The 19007-nt window shown below is 41.3% G+C and overlaps 1 protein-coding gene across 2 annotated transcripts; it reads right to left on the bottom strand.

Moving 5' to 3' along the window:
• Positions 1-5081: 5081 nt before the first annotated feature.
• On the bottom strand, positions 5082-16505 carry LOC121614329 (E3 ubiquitin-protein ligase RNF166). Of its 2 annotated transcripts, XR_006007225.1 has the most exons (7): positions 16085-16505; positions 14177-14333; positions 13546-13658; positions 12862-12976; positions 12027-12134; positions 11431-11577; positions 5082-11345 (listed from the first exon to the last, which is right to left on the bottom strand). XR_006007225.1 is itself a non-coding variant. In XM_041948148.1 (6 exons), exons 1-6 carry the CDS (start codon positions 16261-16263, stop codon positions 11512-11514), a joined length of 738 nt encoding a protein of 245 aa, XP_041804082.1. In that variant the 5' UTR covers positions 16264-16505; the 3' UTR covers positions 5082-11511. The 2 variants fall into 2 exon arrangements, 1 of the variants encoding a protein (XP_041804082.1); XM_041948148.1 differs by having other exon boundaries at positions 5082-11577.
• Between the last annotated feature and the right edge of the window lie 2502 nt (positions 16506-19007).

Below are 19007 nucleotides of genomic sequence, written 5' to 3'. Positions count from 1 at the left end.
ATGAACATGCGCTCACTCACAGTGTAGTTGGAGGGATTACTGACTTCAGAGGAGTTTTATGTATGAGCTGCACCTTAAAGTCACCCTAACAAACAACTGAAGGAATGTTTACACTGCCTTAATGATTATCCTGCATCGGGCAACATGGTACGACCTGGTGATCAAAGCCAAATGAGGAATAATCCAAAGGTACAATGTGTTTCAGAGAAAAATGGATAAACACCAATTAATTTATTCAGAATGGGACAAGCTTCTGTCTCATCAACTGGAGTGTGTAGCAGTTATTTCAAAGATCCAGTGTGTGGGATTTAGAGGGATCTATTAGTAGAGATGTAATAAGATATTCATAGTTATGTTTTCATTGGTGTGTAATTGCCTGAAAATACAAATAGTCGTGTTTTCATTACCTTAGAGTGAGCCCCTTATATGCAGAGGGATTGGGACCTCATGAAGTCCTCCATGTTGCACCGCCCTGTTTCTACAGTAGCTCAGAAAGGACAAACCAAACACTGGCCTGAAACAGGGTCTTTTCTGTCCGTTTTTCATGGCCACTGTCGGGAGGCCGAGGGTTGTTCTGTTGGTTACAGTCTGCAACCTTGCTGCTAGATACCACTAAATCCTGCACACTGGACCTCTACGATAGTACTGAATGACATCAAGGTAACAGTATATGTCATTAGGTTGTTCTGTTTCTGCATAAAACTGCATTTTGTTTGTAATGATCTTAAATTGTCCGAGTGACTGGAAAAACTTTTTGCACGCTGTGTTGAAACTGTGTTGTTATGTATGTTTTTGTATTACAAATGCTTGATAAAATCCTGACCTTTTTATGTACTTGTTAATGCTGGTGTTGGTAAGGCCTTAGAGAAGAAGTCATCTTTACTTGGGAAGTGACAAATCCAGACTTAATTTCATTGTAAACAAATATAGAGCTTCATCTTGTGTCTCCTTCACTCTAACAAACAGAATGCATTTCATAGAAACATTTGCTAAACCTTCCTAAACCTATTGCTATTTTTATTGACGCTGCCTGTAACACCAAATGTCCCCTGCTGGGGATTAATAAAGTTGATTTTATCTTATCTTTTTGCTTGCTCCTGGTGTGCGTGTGTGTGCCGTGTGTTTCTGTGTTGCGCCCTCTAGCATTGCTAACATTAACGCAGTGGTCCAGCTGAACAGAACATATTTTTACTGACAGTGAAAGCATGGACATGTTGTCACTCCTTCTGATGACTGACGGTAGCTCATATGAATATAGATGTTAAACTGTCTTAAATCACTCATCCAAAACTGGTTATGACACAGAGCTTGGCAAAGAGATAACCTGCTTTACAAGGTGGGAGCGCTACACCAGCCAACAAGGGCCTGGAGAAAAGATGCCATCGGTTGCATTATGAGAAATGTAGGATTCAGTGTTTGTGGTACTTGATCAACAAAGTGAGGAGATCCCAGTCTCTGCTGCTTTGATTCTGACCCTTCTGTTTTGAATCTGTCTCTCACATGTCTCCTAACTTTATGGAGGTGAAACTCAGCATAACACTTCTAATACTTTAATTTCAGTGCCCCTTTAACTCGTAACCCTTCTCACAGTCGTTTGATTCAGTGTTGATATAAAAAATATTGTGACAAAAGCTCAATAGATTTGCTCAGTTGTCATGGAGATGGTTCAGGTGTCATCACATGACTTAAGTATGGAAACTCAATCGTGTGATAACAGATGGTGGGAAGGGCAAGTATCCGGTTTGTCACACTGCTGTTTCCAAGGTCCAGAAATTCCTACCTACTTAATTCAAATATGTTGCTTAATGCATGTTTGGGAAATGTTTTATTTGGTGCTGGGTGAGCTGAGGGGCCACAGCTAGCTCTGACATGTTGGTAATAACAGCTGTAAAAGTGTTTAGACAGCAGAGGTTACAGCAAAACAATAAATACACTGACTCGAGAAGAGAGTGTGACAGTGTTCATGACACAAGCGTACATTTTCATGGGAGCTGTGGTTTTTCTATGCTAACCAAGTAATCATTTCACTTTGTTGTAAACCACAAGCATCACTAGCAGAAGAAGAGTGGTCCCAGGATCCCGCCTTTTAAGGAATTCCAAAATCTGTGCTGAGGTTATCACTCAATTATCAATTCATTATCGTTCGGCACAGACAGAAAAGATGATCCTGGTTTTTCCACCAGCGGCAAAGATACTTCACTTGCTGTCACACTGCTGAAAACACTTTCCCTGCCCTACACCTGTCGTACGAGTGTGAGCACCTGTTGTTTGCCCACCAGAATGGCTCTGTTGTGATGTAATGGAATGCTATCAGTAGGAACTGTCTGTGGAACAAGGTCTATATATTCCCAACTAGTGAGCCAGGTTCATTTTCAGTACACACAGATGCTATTCTGACTCCCTGCAGGCCTATAAATACATGGAAAGCTGTTATATTAGGCATGAGGGCAGCTCTCCATCTCACAGTGTGTCAGTAATACAAGACAGTGCTGTCAGATTTAGCTGCTGTCAAGACATGAGGCCTATTAATAGGCTACGATATTAGGCCAACAGATACAGTAAAAAACGTGTGTGTGTAGCTGTGTGTGTGATAGGTGGGGGAAGTAACACACACAATGGCAATCAGATTATGTTGTATTTTCCACAGCAAGTGAGTGTTTCCATGCAGTCCCTCGCCACAGGCCTCTGATGCTCTGCGAATGACAGTGTTACTAAGATATCTGCCAATGTGTGGAATAGGGTGTGTACAAGTATTTGTGTGTGTGTGCTAATTAGAGTTGAAGGACGGAGAAGGTCAGATGCTGTGGTGAAGTCAGATGAGGGGAAGTAGAAGGAACATTTAAGGTTGTGTTTAAGGCTTTATGAGTCAATGTGACATGAAGGCTGACCATTAAAATTACATTTTATCCTAACATTTCCTTTCAGTGTATAGACATGCATTATTTGAGCAGTTGGTAGACTAGACAGTTGTGATATGAATGCAGTCCATTTACCTTTTTTATCATTATAAATCAAATCTTGGCAATCAGTGGTGCTCAGTCCCATCGTAATGCAAGGAAGTATTCTTCTATAGCAAAGTGAAACTCGTTTTTGAGGAGCTAAAGCTGCTCGAAAACCCAAGAAACCTAGCACACAGGGTGGAGGTGGTGAAAACTGATGTCTGACATAGGTCTCACCGACAGAATGGCTCATAGCACCTCCTACAAAATTTCAATAAGGTAGCCCCTCGCAAATGATTCTGATGACGAACTCCTCCTTGGAAGTTAATCTGATCCACCTCAAACTTAAGAAAAGACCTTAAAGAAGAACAGTTTCCATCAAATTGTCACATTTCGCCATGAAACAGGAAGTTGTTGTTAGTCAAATGTATTGTCCAATCTGCCCAACACTTCTCGTTTGATGAGTTTCAGATGCCAGAGTCCCCAAGACGACTGGATAAATCATGAAAGAGCTCTGACCATTTTCCTGCTAAGCTGTGCCCAGACATTTATGCTTTATGCTTTTCAACCCATCTTGCTCATTTCTAATAGAATGTGTGGCTCAGTCTCAGGGCACTGTAAACCCATTTTGGTGTCTATACATTAGGAGGTATTGTGTATCACCAGGCAGATGGCTGAAAGAACCAATGCATTGCTGAGTGCTTCTTTGTACATGGACATAAATATTTAGGATAATGCACCAGTGGCATTTTTATAAATAAAACTGGTGTTTATACAATCAAAATCCAAAAGGTTCGATTCATACTGGTGTTTTTCAAATAACTGGAAATGGCAGGAAATCCATGATGGCAGGCTTTTATGGTTAAAGAAGCATTTTTCTAGAGCACACTGAGCTGGACTTGTGTGTTGAATTTCAAGTCAATAGGACTTGTGGTATTAGGGGCATGGCCTTTACAAAATTTCATTTTTGGGCCTTAATTATAGCTCCACCATTAGACAGAATGGTCTCATTAATACTGGGAAACAGTGGCACATTATTTCCAGTTGCTGTTCAAAGTTCCATGTCTCTCGCTCATTCCAGCTCAGTTTGAGCCGATGCAGCTCAATAATAATAATAAATAGAGCCACGAGTGGCGAATCCAGGTTCAAGCCCTTCTGCGCTCAACAGAAGGAAGCAGCTCATTGGGCCAAAAATAAAGCTGAGAGCAGGAATGAGCAGCTTTTGCGCTTCACAAAGAAATTAAGTGATACTCAACGATGGCATTATGAGTTTGTGAAGTCATGTTGACATCGGTGAAGTGTTTTGCAGAGAGGGAAGGAGAGAGGGGGTGCTGTGGTGTAGAGACACACAGCAGAGATGGAGCTGCATATAGCTCAGTCAGGTGCTAACATTTCCAGCTATGCCAAACCAAGCCATTACATCCACGCCCCTTTTTCCACCACGACTGCAGGAGTGTGTGTGTGTGTGTGTGTGTCTTTGCACTGTCTCTGTGTATAATAGTGAAGCCCCTGTACTGTTTAATTAGTTCTATTCATCTCCATTGTATCGGGACAGAGGCATAAGTCTCGCAGATATCTGTAAACCTGGACAAATACTGAGCAAAACTATCTGCAGAGAGAGACATGACTCGATAGAGTGAAACCAGGCCATTAAAGCTGCGTTATCTCACTGTTATTTAGTTATTTATTTGGAACTTGGGGGAAGCTGAACAAGCCAAAAACAACTGACATATTATCATCTTATAAAATCATTGTGACAAATGGAAAAGTCTTGCACAGGACATTAAACGTAATTAATAATACTAATGATTAATATCTAATTAAATAGAAACAATCATTGTAAAAATTCCTGATCAGCTCACTGTTCACGATTCACAAATCTTTCTTAATTTCATCTTGCTTTGAGAATGCTGCTGTCAAGTTTTAGGCTTGATTCTTCTCATGGTTTGTGACACATTTAGTTCATCACCACAATTCTTACATTGTTTCAGTGTACCACCTTATGTTTTACCTTATACCACCTTCAACGGAACACCATTCAAGTCTTGGTTTCCATTGTAACCATGGTGATATCTTTGCAATAAAGCATGCTGCTTACCATTTTTTAGACCACATGATAAAAATACAATGATAATATATTCAGTGTTTTTTATTTTATTTGAAGGGAAAAGAAAAAAAATGCTACAAAACATCCTAGTAGTGTTTTGATAAAACCCCAAGCAGTATAACAACTGGAAAACACCAACATCATTATCATCATCATCATCTCCAGCGCCAGCGTTTCTTATTGGTCTTATTACATTATTGTTTAGAAAGAATGCATATTAAAAAACACACTGAAGGTAGACTTTGAATGTATAAATCTGGACTCGTTTAGAGACTCTAAAGTTAGCAGCAATTGCCTACTTTTGTGACTATTCTGGCAGGGTGACGCCAGATTTCTGTGTAACAATAATATACATCTTTATTTTTTTGGAATTAGCACAAAACTGTGTTTGGGGTAAAGGTTTTGGGCGGCAGTGTCACTTTCACTTGCACAGTTTCAAAGTAAAACTAGAAACTCCCTGTGACTGACTGTTTTTTAGTCGTGTTATGGTGTGTTTTGCTTTTTGGCCAATTTGAATCGGTTTCACAATGGTACTCTGGAGAATTACTGTAGTAGTGCACTTGCATAAAGTTGGGGGACTCAGAGAGACAGTGCTTAAAAAAGGTATGAACAGCCTGGCAGACGTATTTTCATATTTGATATTTTATAGTCCTTAGTATGAGTCAAACTCTAAATACACTGCGTCCTACCTTTCCCACAACTGAACTTGACAGCATCTCTTCCTTAGACCAGTCTTGTTCATCCATGATTAGGAAACTCCCCCAGTTTGTCACACAAATTTTCTATTGTAACTGTCCAAATCAAAGCTGAGATAACCCTGATGACACCAGTATAACATCATAAGGGTTATATTCTCTAGATTTGGCAAAACTCCCCCAGATTCATTAAAAGATAGTTAACCATTGTTTTCACAGGCTGAGTGGGACTTGCCAAGAGAGTAAAGTGACTTTCATGTGTAAAAGATCCGGCTGTCAAAGACCAGCTTAGACAGCTCAGGTTTTATAACGGCGCTAGACAGCTAAGGTAAAAATATCTGACTGAAAATCAGTGTAGCTCTGAAAAGTAGGCTTTACAGTATCACACCACCTCAGTCAGCTCAGCTCAGTCCGATCCGTCTCTGACACCCTGTTAACCAGCTGCTGTCCCGCTTCAAGCAGGCTACAGTTGTACTAGTGAGACTGGAGGGCTTCAACTATCGGGCAACAAGGGTTTTGTTAATGTAAACACATTATTCGTTGTGCTACTATAAAGTAGCATTAGCATGTAGCAAGCTAAATGATCAGCGTGTATGTCACCACATTTAAAGGACACTCACGTCAAACATTGAAAGAGTTCATGGTCACTTCAATCAGTCCTCCTCCTCTTGGAAAAAGATGTTTATTAAAGGCTGCTAAAAATATAAACATTTAACAAACAACGATAGTGGATCGTTTTTCAAAAACTGATGATAAACACATGATAAACACATGAAGTGAGCCATAAACACATGAAGTGTGCCAGGCACCATACTGTTGAGATGGCTGGATGTGTAGTTATTAGTGTAGTTACCACTGGGCTTTTGAATGATGACTTCTGGAACAGAACCCAGACGTTCAGGTTTCATATCGCCTCTTTAGGGCCACTTGATTTGGCTAACTCACATTGCTCATATTAGCTTTAACTCGTCTTGTATGTTTGCTGTGCAGAGGAATGATACTAGGCCAGTATGGAGAGGAAGAATGATTCCAGTGACAGGTAACTCTTTCAATGCACATTAAGAAAAAATCTGAACCAATCCTTGAACCCTTTCAAGCCTCACAGTTTTCATGCACCTCCATATTTGCATCAAATGTGTTTAAGAAGGTGGTTGTTATTTACAACGTCTAGTCTACAGTGTAACACACTTCCTGTGTGTGTGTGAATGTAGAGCTACTGTATCTGTATGGCTGGCTTTAAAGATCATCAGTGATGAGCCGCAAGAGTTTCAGAAAAACAAGGATTGAACACAGATTATTTACATTTCTTGGGAAAAGGAGCTCAATTGAAGAGCTCAGAAAGAAGCAGAAAAACATGGAGCACACAAACTGTAACAAAGTAAGAATCAAGGTAAGAAGGTGAGGTTTCCACTCCAACACAAATTTTAAAAAACAGAAATAATTGTGTTTTTATGCGGCAAGGGGGCTGAAGTCTACTCAAATATATAAAATAGCTTTCATTTATTTCCATTGTTATATTTTGAGCAACATATGCAACTTACGAAAGAGTAATACTGACATGACAAAAAATATTTTAGTTGAGAGATTAATTTTTTGGGACAAAAAGTTGGGCCACTGTGTAAAACACATGGACATTATTTGTTAATCTTTTTTTGACATTGACTCAATTGAAAAACAGTTCATGTCTCACCTCATCAACTTTGTTGACTGTTGTAAATATCTGCTTATTCTGAATTTGATGTCAGCAATGTGTTTCAAACAAGTTGGGACAGGAGCAACTAAAGACTGGGAAAGTTGTTAAAGGCTCCAAAAACACCTGTTTGGATCATTCCACAGTGAACAGGTTGATTGGTAACAGGTGATAGCATCATGATTGGCTGTGAAAGGCTCAGTCGTGACCGCATTCTGCTTTTAGCTATATTTTACACAGCGAAACAGGGTTGTATTAGTTCTTTGTTTTTCTGCACTTCCCAATCATTTTCAATACTGTTCATACATACAGCTGCATTGACTCATCAGCCGCAATGCTCACAAGTCCAAAAAATGTTAATCTTTCCCACCTTCACCATTATTCACACAATGACATGGACTTAATTCTCCTCTGCAGATTCCTCCTTTTCACATGACCTGCTTTACTGTGGGTGCAGCTCTGGTGTTGCATAAAGAAGATTTCCAGTCAATTCAGTTCTTTTGACCACAGAAACATTATTGGAAGAAAAAAATGGCACATGCTGCCCATTTAAAATAAGTACTAAGTCAACACATTTGAATGTTTTGTCACATAAACAAAACTAATGGTACATTTCTATCAAATAACTTCTGACCCCTGACACCTTTAACAATTTACAAGATCTTTGTAAACTTTAACAAAACACAAAGAAATTTAATAGCAAAATCATTAAACAGTTGTTAAGCTTATACAAATAGAATCATTAGAAAACTGAGTGAATTAAAGTGCAAATGATGAATGCATCCACCGTGGAAACATTACCCACGCATCTCCATCGAAAGCATGATCTCCAAGTGTCTGTTTGTATGGCTCTGCATGTCTGGAGAAGGACCACCATCTATTGGTTAAACTATAGAACACACCTGCGTTAAACCAGTCCCATTCCCTCTAGTCCTGCACAAGTTTCTTGCATGTGTGCACGTGTGGGATTCAGCAATTCAAGTTTGATGTCACTGTCCCCGAAAGGGTGCAGACACTGTCTGACCCATGCCTGATATTAGTCCAGTGGTTTGAAACAGAGACATTTTCCAAAAATATATCTTTTTATTCTCATCTATCTTGGCAGATGGATCATAAAAATATTCCTTGTAGCAAGAGCTGAAGAAGCAGATAACAGTCAAACAGAGGTCAGACCTCAGTCCAGCACTGCCATCCTTTCTGATTTCCTTCCCAATAATATCCACAGATCACAAAATGTTGGTAAGTGCAAATATTCAGATGCATAAAAAATAGGAACTGTGTAACTTTACTTTTAGGGGTGATAGTGGATGAGGTGCTAATGTCTGGTATTGTAAATGTTAACATATCATGGAGTTCATCGTGGTATTATTGGCATTCAGGACAAATGATCCTTCCTTCATGGCTGCAGTTTGGTATGTTCAAGCTACACATGAAGCTTTGAAGTCTGTTGTCTCTCTAGGTTTCTGCTGATGTCTTCAGTGAAGCTGGGATGGACAGTAACTCTGTGAAGCTTCCTTTAGGTGTTGCCATGTCAGAATTATGACTGTAACACCAATCCACCATCTAAACATATAAAACTAGTTCAACATCACGGTGAACAGGATACAGACTCAGCTTTCCCACAGGTCTGGATGTCAGCAGGCTGGCTGTCTCTGACAGCTCTGCTAACTTCAACACTTCCATATTTGGCTCTTGGGGTCACTCTACCAGTGAGTCCAGCTGGTCTGGAATCTGGTTAATGGCTCCCGCTGCCAACTGCTGCAGTCCACTGACGAAGACACGACAGAAGTGCAGTGAATGTTGAATTTAATCTTTCACAACAGTAATGGAAAATCTCATAATTCTAACAAAGATGCTCCCGTTGGAGATGATATATTGCCAAGTCTGACAACCTGCCATTAGCATCCCACGTCAAGACTCACCGTGATTTCTCAGTGCCTGACCTGTCACACCACCACTGTGCCACAGCACTCTACACTCTTTATAAGCTTTCATGTCTACAGTTTGTGAAAGAGCCTCCAGCACTGAGACAAAAATGAGCCAAGGAAAGCAGGGCCTGCATGTTTGTGGTGGGTGTATGTTTGGGCGGGAGTAAGGACTACACACATCACTGGTCAGAGGTTAGGACAGGCTAATTGGCCAGACAAACATGGAGAGTGGATTTGGCTCTGTTTGGGTGTTTGTTTGGGCAGACAGTTCACACTGACCACGTAACAGGGGCAAAACGTACGCTTCATCATTCGGATGCAGGAAATATAAAAGATGCTTAAGTCTCCCCTAAATGATTATGGAGATATTACGCTGATGCTTTTTGTAATTTATTTGGTCTTCTGTTGTTTTTTAATGCAGCAGCAAACGTATAAGTAGGTTATTTTGGAGAGGGACAGAAGAAATGGTGAGAAACACAGCTGAGGCAGAGCGGGACAGACAGAGGCCTTCAGTTCCACAGAGCTGTGGTACAGCAGTGTGTGCATGCTGGCAGTGACAGGACTGAACCAAAAGAAACATTTCACCCCTGATTCCGTCAGCTTCCACACAAACCAATATATTCCTCCAGCTGCAGACAGAAATCTGAGAGGAATGATTTCAGTCCATCTTAAAAATCTGTATTTCGCTTGTTAAGTCGTTTATTTAACAAATTCCATTTTTGTGTGCATAGAAAATAACAATAAAGTAGAATAAGATGAAATCAATAAAAATATAAAAACTCCAGCTCAGGAATATCGCTGTATAATATATTCCCATTCATACAAAGAACATATATGGTAAGGTTTAGTAACTTGAGCTTACTTTATATTAACATGGCTGTTTTTATCATTATATGTTAAGACACTCCTATGATCTGTCGGTATTATATTCACATCTCAATTTATCATAAAGTAACGTATGTTCTGTTGCAGCTACTCAACACTGTGATGTATTTATGATATTTTTCTCAATATAATATTACAGGGACAACTGTCAGTCTGCACGTTTGTCTGTCACACGTGCAACGTCAACCTTTCAACAGCGCAGGCAGAATATTCCTCACACACCCTCATCAGGACTGACAAACTGAGCGTAGCAGCGTGGACCACCAGGTTACTGCAGTGAAACTCTCAGGCCAGATAATGGTAGGAGCGGAGACATTTCTTTTGAAATCATGGAATATTAGCCTCTCCATGCGTGATGTTGTGGTGCCACCTATGGGGGATCACTACCTCCAACCTCCTGACCATGACTATTAGAAGATGTCATGGATAGCACCAGTGCAGGCGTTAGCATGTAGCCACACTACGAGCAGCTCAGTCAACAAATCTGCTGAAAGCCTGTTTATCTTCTACAGAACTGAGCAACCTGTCGACAGGCCTGCCGGTGCTGATGTTCTAATATGATTTTGTTTTGTCTGTAAGTGCAATAAAATATATTGATGAATTGAAGAGCTGTTGATTCATGGTGATTTATATTTGAACTTTGTCTGCTTACCTTTGCAAAATAAAAAGTCCCTGCTCGTCATTTCTCAGACTGACCATTGAACAAGTCACTCACACTGAGTGGCAGCAGTCAGGAACGTCCTAGCAAGTGGCTAGTGGTCAGACACCTGAACCATGATGAGGGCTTTAGAGTCAGTGGGCTTCGGGACGTTCAAACTCACAGTCGAGACATTTTTCCATGGAGGTAGCCCTTCATGCTGTCGTGGTCCAGGTGGCAGCTGTCAGGGGAACTGAAGCTGTCAGTGGATAGACTGTTTCCAAGCTGCAGGTTGGGGTTTTTAAAGTCAGTGTGTGATGGGTTTTTAATGTAGTTTATCTTGAAGGTCACTGGATCCATTCCAAATCGGCAGGACGCTTTGTTATCAAACTGAAATGAAGCAGAGAAGATACCTCCGAACTGCTTTTGCTTCGTAGCACAGCACACCGGCTGTACCGCTACACCTGGAGAAACACTGCTGGCGTGAAAACGAAGTGAGAGACTGTGTGAATCTGGCTGCGTCAGGTGTGTCTGTTAGCTGGATAATACCTTCTGAGCCATGGAGGAACAGCAGCAGTGCAGTAATGGTGGAGTCGGTGCTGTGAAAGGATGGTGGTGGTGAGACTGTTGTCAGTTTTCAGCCAGTGACAGTGCCAGAGCTGCCTGCAGTGCTGCCTCTTCATCAATGCTGTAGTCCTGACAAAAGGCAAAATAACAACAGTAGCTGGTCACTGTTAACCACACAGTGAAACCCTAAACACATGTAAATATGGTCACAATCTGCCCCCCTGCTCCTGAGTTATGGTGTTGAATAATTGCCAGAAAATGATGATGTCACAGTAAAGTCGACCTTTGACCTTTCGGATATAAAATGTCATGACCTTGGACTTGAGTCCAAGTGAACATCTGCGCCAAATCTGAAGACTTTCTCTAAAGACGCTGCTGAGATATAGCGTTCACAAGAATTAGACAAACAGAAGGGCAGATGGACGGACGGACAAGCCCGCAGGGGTGGGGGCTTTATAAAATATAAAATCTGACCATAGAGATATCCATCAAGAGGAGGTGAGAGAATATGTTTTCTTTCAGGATCATTAAAATGATTATTTGATTTCCTTTCAGTAAAAGTTAAGCGCTGGACTTACAACAAAGGTGTCATACGAGAACTTGTGTCTGTGGAGGAGGTGCTGGAGGAAGTTGGAGCTCTTATAGCTGGGGTCTCCCCATGGCATGGCTGAACACACCGGACACACCTGGAGGTGCAAACACACAGCTTAGTTTAAATCTTTACTAGAAGTCATAACACATTTCATGTGCGTGTGTATCAAACAGTGAACTGAACAACAGCAGGGGTTTGACCTCTTCTGTAGTCCAGATCACAGCCAATTACAGCTGTGATAACTTATCTGGTCCTGCCCCTCATGGGTCCAAACAAATCTGCTTCTTCAAAGTACACGTGGTATCTGTACGCAGGATCTGTAAAGTATGCTGCTGATTTACTTTGAATGCACTTTCTTCACACAGTGAGATGAGTGAGACGATCAGGGTGGTTACCAGTTGACACACTAAGAGGAAGAGTGAACGACATTTTAACAGCCCTTTTCAACCAAACAGTCACAAAGCTTGAAGTCAGGAACTGATGTGTTGACTACATGTTCTCTCGTTTTTCCACTCTCCCTCTTTTTTCTGTTCACCTTTTAAAGTAGATTTTTGTATGCTGTTGTTTGAAAGCAGACAGTAGAAATCAGCCTGGAAGAGCGGGAGAGAGAGGAATGGCGTGCAACAAAGGTCCCTGACTAGTCTCAAACCAGGGCTGTTGCAATCACGTAAACCATCACCTTTATTTTAGATGATCTAGTAGTCGACTACATACCTGTTGTTTAATGTTTAGAGCATTAGATTATGATGTCACAGTTCCTGAGAAGCCTGGATTAGTCTAGATAATCATGTGATCTAGTGCATTACAGAGTAGTCTCTTACCACTTTATTAGGGTCATTACGGTGGTTGTCCATACAGTGCTTCACCAGTTCCTGCTGGTCCAGGTTTCTGGCCCCACAGAACGGACACACAAAAGTTGACCGGTTCGGAATATTGCTACATATGGGAAGACACACATACACACATAGACACAAACAGAGGACCTGCATTATCAAATGCTTGTAGTTCAAATAGTTTATGATTTGCATACGAGTTTATTTAATTGTGACTTAGGAGGTGTCTCTACTTAAGATAGTCAGAATATATGGAATGGAATGTATACAGTCTGTTCCAGGTTATCAGAGTTATAGAGAGACAGCCCAGTTTTCAAACTAGTTTCTGTGTCTTCACATGGAGGGTTTCTTTAAATTGAAACATGACACTGGGACTTTGTGTCCATAAATAAATAAGTATAGTCCATAAATAAGCATCTTTCCCACACTGAGCATTAAAATGTGAGCCCTTGTCATTTGAACAGGGAATAAACAATGATAAGTTGTGATAAATGTTCAGGAGTCTGGGCAAGGTGTTTTATTTTGAAAATTAACCCTATGCCGTTCTTGTGGAGCTTGACACATCAAGTCCATCAAAAATAGACACACACATATTCCCCACGGAGCAGAGCGGAGAGCAGCAGCGTTTTATCTTCAGTCAGCTCAGCATGGACATGGTCAGAGAGTGTGTACCTTGGTATAGGTTGAGAAGTGGGTACCACAGGGACAAACTTGGGACAGTTGGCTATTTGCTCCTGCACTTTAGAACAGGAAGCAATGTGGGACCTCATCTTTACCAGAGCCACCTGAAAAGACAGACACACACGCACGCACACACACAAACACACACGAATAACAATTAAACCAGTTTAATAGCTCTACTTACAAGGTGTGAGTTCATTTTGTCAGAGCAGTCTGATTAGTGTTGCTCATTGCCATGTTCATAGAGGACCTAACTGACTCAGACTGATCAGCTGTTCTGTCCATGCATCCACATCTCCAACAGTTTTCATTACGGGTATGCATCATTCAACCTTTATTCTACTTTAAGTCAGTTAGTGATTTGTTTGGTCAATAATTTGTTCTTTAATAGTATGTTATTATTTTGTTGTTAAGAGATTTTGATGTTTGTTTGTTCTGCACCTCAGTGCACTATAAGTTACTCACAGTAGCTGTAAAATAAATATAGTGCAAAAACACAATGTAACGTGCATTGTACTTTCAAATGAGTGTATTTCAGTATACTGTACAGCCACAATGATTATTTACTTATGTACCAAAAGATAAGCAACACGCCTTCTAACACGGGCCAGTATCTCCGTACCTTCTTGCTACAGCCCCTGCAGGGTGCTTTGTATGATGCCAGCTGCTTCTCCACACTGGACGAGCGCTCTACTTTCTTAGGGTCAAAGGGCACACGACAGAGAGGGCAGAGGGGCGAGGTCACCTGAAGACATGGCTGCAGACACTCCCCACAGAACCTGGGGAGCAGACAACACACAGCAGGAGGGTGAAGGTTAAGTTCTTGCTCATGGGAACCACAGTGATGGTAATGAGGGAGGGGCGAGATCTCCCTCATTTAATTGGCAGATTGAAGCTTTAACCAGTGTCTCACTGGGAGTCTGACATATTTCACACACAGTAAAGAGGTGAGTCGGCCGATGGCCAGCTGTTTCCCTGTACAACTGTATGTGTGTGTATGTGAAAAACAAGCATTAGTGTCAGTGTTTCCACAAGTTTCATCCATCCCCATCAGCAACAGAGGAGTAAAAAATAGCTGCATTTTTCCTTTATCCAGAAATAGAAGCTGAGGCTACATGAGGTCTGATCTGCTCTTTGTTGTTCTTTTCAGCTCCAGACTGAGACAGATTAGAAATACACCCCTCCAGCTAACTCCCCTCACACTTCATTTGATATAAAGTAAGAAGTCTGTGATGGTAAAAGCTGATAATGTCATTATCCCAACAATTACACACTGCTCTGAGATCACCTTGTTCTAAAGGTGCCTGTTTTCCCCACAGCAACCCCTCATTAAGCTCTCAATCATTATATGAGCAAGTGGAGCACTCAAACACAATTTAATTCAAAAGTACAAGTTTCCAGTCTTCTCTTGAAGATGTTTTTGGCATTGTAGCCTGATCCTGTCAAAACTCTTACTTTTCCTCTACTGGGATCTGCCAACATGCAGCGACAAAATCCCCTTTTAATCTGTGTGATGGCTGACAGCTTTTTTTTAAAATTTCAATCATTTTTACAGAATTTTCACCTTGTTTTCTCCCCGTGCACTACAGTTCACTGGGGAGACCTGTGAAGGGCCGGAGACAGGCCGTGTCACATGATGCCACCCAGCAGAGAGGAGCTTCTCACTTGTGTTCACTGGCACAAACTAACCAGCCTGAGGCACCACCGCAGGGAAACAAGCCCAGGTCTCCACAGAGGTGGGTGGCAACTTAACTCCTGTACCCTACCAAATCTATGGTCGACTCAAGGCGTTAAAAAGCACATGCAAACAAACACACTTCAGCCAGTTGGTTGTAGTCGAATAATTATATATTATACTCTAACATACAGTTATGGCTGTATTTTCTGTTGATTAATTAAATAAATTGGTAACAAATGGCATATGACATCTGACTAACCCTGTCTACAGTGACATAACAACACCATACTCCTGCTGCATTCATGGGTAAGCGGTTATTTTTGTTTCATTAACACCAAACATGTGGAGTAAACATACTTAAAAGGAGACTGACATATGTGTTTTTATATCTTACTATTAAAAGTATTACAATTGTTTTAGGAACGATCAAAGCTTAATAAATGACTGGCATTTCTTTTGCAGCCATCTCAATTAAATGGGCACAAAATGTCACAAACGTGGCTGAGTTTTGGCCTGTGGCACAGTTTTATCACATAGAATCAGGATGAACATTTGGAAAGTCTAAATGAGTTGAAAGCTGCAGTGAGTGGTCCGCTAGTGGAGAAACGGGACTGAAAGAATCTACAACTAAATGTGACTCCACACATGTCAGGCTGTCCCCCACTACTGACAGATGTTTTAGGATAGCAGTACAGTGTGAGCCTAACGACTCACAGGTCAGGTGTTCAACATTAAACACATTCACCTGGATTAAAAACGAAGCTGCTGGACATTTAAACCGCGACATGTCACCGCTAACTTTCTGCATGTCCACACAACAACACACATCCGAACAAGAAGTCGCTACTTTACGTGTGGGCACAGCTGGCGATGCTGACGGGTTTGTGGTAGACCTCCAGGCAGATGGGACAAGAGAACTGGCTCTCGATGCCCTCAGCCTGGGCTGCCAGCGAGCTTGAGCCGCTGTTGGGCTGCTGCTGCTGCCGGAGCTGGGTGCTCGCCGAGACAAAGCTCCGAAACATCGCCATCATGGAGCCGGAGACGATCTGCAATTGTCGACAACAGCTCGTTGCCCGAGAGAGGAAGCTGTTCAACTGTTCTAGCTGCGGTTAGCTAGTGCATTATCCGTGCACAGATTTCAATATAAGCCGTACAAACATGGTGGCTTTTCGATCTGCATGTCATACAATTATCCTCAATGAACCAAAACATTACTTTTCCGCGGCTGGTGAAGACATGCCGGAGAAGTAAACATTGGCAGCAGTGCTCGTTGGCGAATGTCAGCAAGGCGCTATGAGGATGACCTGAATAAAAAACATAAATCTACAAACTCACTGGGAGCATCTTATGCCAGCTCCACTTTGTTGCCAGATTAGCGCTCTTTGGCAAACGTCAGTGAACGCTCGTGAGCAAGACGACAGGCTACAACAAAAGCCCTCCGCGCGCTTTGCTTTCTGGAGGTTGTAGTCCAACTGCTCATTTCCGGTCAGGGCTCTTCATCCCTGTGGAACTACAATCCCAGAGGCCAGTTCGACATGGATAGTTAGCGGACCGCTCCAAAAATGTCCCGAATAAAAGACAGGAACCTCGCGGTAGCAGTTATTATGATTATGCGCGATTTATGACGTCTTGTCAAGGCAATTTCTTTGCCATGTTGACAATAAACTATCGTAAATTAGTTTTTCATATTGGTTTATAATCCATAATCCTAGATAGTAGTAGAGGCGGATAATAGCATACAATACATACAAAGGTCCACATTTTGTATTTTATTTTGCCTGTATTTGTATTCCTTAGTTTCAGCCTCCGCAGAAGAAGAGAGTTGCGACAATCCTGTGGACGTCTGTTGGAAGTGACGCATTTTGTGGAACAACGTACAGAACCAAACACTGAATAGATGGTAAGTTGGTGGAATGAGAGCGTTTTTGACATTTTTACGCATCACCCGACTTCCTGCCATTCTAGTCAATGGTGGTATTTTATTTAGCCAGTTTAGTGAATGGTTACAGTAAGATAATAGCTGGACTGAATTAACCCAGAAGCCATGTTCTCTAGTAGAGCTAGCTACCATTCATAGCAGCAGGTGTGCTGATAGTGTTGCTCACTTTCACAACCAATGTAATAAGTGAAGATAAACTGTGTTTCGACAATAACTGTAATCATTTGAGGTAATGTAGACAAGCTGACATCTGGTTATGGTGTCTAGTGAAGTGTTGCTGACAGTAGCTACCTGCAATTACAATCTAGCTATTATCTTACTGTAACCATTCACTAAACTGGCTAAAATACCAACACTGATTAGAATCAGCCAATGCATTCAAATGTCAAAACAATTTACTCAATCAATCAACTTCCCAGCCAGTGTTCTCACTCCCACTAACTGTTGTCTTTTCCACATCTTCCGCATAACACCTCTACACAACACGTAATCAAGATACACTCTCTGGCAGTTCCCCTTCAGAAGTCAAATGCACCAAAGTGCTCTACTCCATCACCCTTTTTCAGCATCTGGTCAGTCTTCTTACTTCACACAACATCCCATACACACTCGGCCTTCACCAACAACCAATTTACCAATTTTCCTGAGGGTGATGGGCTTTAGCTATCAGACCCCCACACTATGAAACTTGCTTCCTCCCAATGTTCCCTCTAAGCTGCGCGCTTGTGCAATCGCGCACTGCTTGAACATACTCAGCGCACAAGAAAATCTATGCAGCGCACAAAATAAAATTCAACAGAAACGTATTAATCAATATCTATTTTTAGAACTGATATAATGTAGTTAATTAGACCAATAATATTGTTTTCTGTACCATTTTGCAACGTAACTCAATGAGCGACAGGTGTCCAGCCAATAATACCATACAGTTCACTTCCGCTACGCAGCCAATCATAGCATTGACAGTGTTTGCATTATGTGCCCTGCCCAGCTAACAACAGTGCAGCGGAGTGAAGAGACGCAAATGCTAAGCCCTTATCATGGCGAAACGAACGGGCAGCGACATATCAACTCATCAAGCCAAGGTAAAAAAGACATGCGGTTCTTTAAGCATCCAGAAATCGTCTTGAAGTGGCACATTTGGACCAGCTGATGCGCACAAAGTCAAAGCAAGAAGCAGAGGAAGTCATCGACCTGGACAAAGTGTACAAGCGTTGGAGAAGTGAGAAGGACAGACGCGAACAATAAGGTGAAATTTAACACAGATTTGTGCATATTCTAGTGACATATATGTATTAATCATTAAATGCTGTTACTATTTCATAATGTATGGGCAGGGTTTCCGCTACATGTAATTCATCGTGTCGCACCGCCACGTCTTCAGAATGATGATTTTTTTTTCCAGATTTAAAACAATTTTAAATAGATATATATGAACATATATGTATATGTATATACATTGTGCAAAATGTGAGTGTTTTAATGTGAACAAAACTTTATGTCCGAGAGGTGTATATGTGTTATTTCTTCCAGAACATGACCCTCACCCATGCCACAACTGGACCTTACCCAGGCCAAAGCAGGACTCTTCCTATGGTTAAAGCAGGACTCTCACATATAACATACACATCTCATGAACAACGATATTTTTGTCTTTTTCATTTTATGTGGGCAAAATCAATTATATTAAAAGTAAACTAATGAAAATTGCTGCTGTAATTTGATTCTTTTAATAAGCCATGTAACTTGCTATGATCCAAGGTTTTGAACAGGCGTGATACTGGTGTGTGGCCACAGCGTACACATCTGATGTTGCTCACGGTGGTCCTCAGTGTG

This window comes from Chelmon rostratus, chromosome 11 (genome assembly GCF_017976325.1).
Source record: "Chelmon rostratus isolate fCheRos1 chromosome 11, fCheRos1.pri, whole genome shotgun sequence".
Taxonomy (NCBI): domain Eukaryota; kingdom Metazoa; phylum Chordata; class Actinopteri; order Chaetodontiformes; family Chaetodontidae; genus Chelmon; species Chelmon rostratus.
This window is presented reverse-complemented; position numbering and strand designations above follow the sequence as displayed.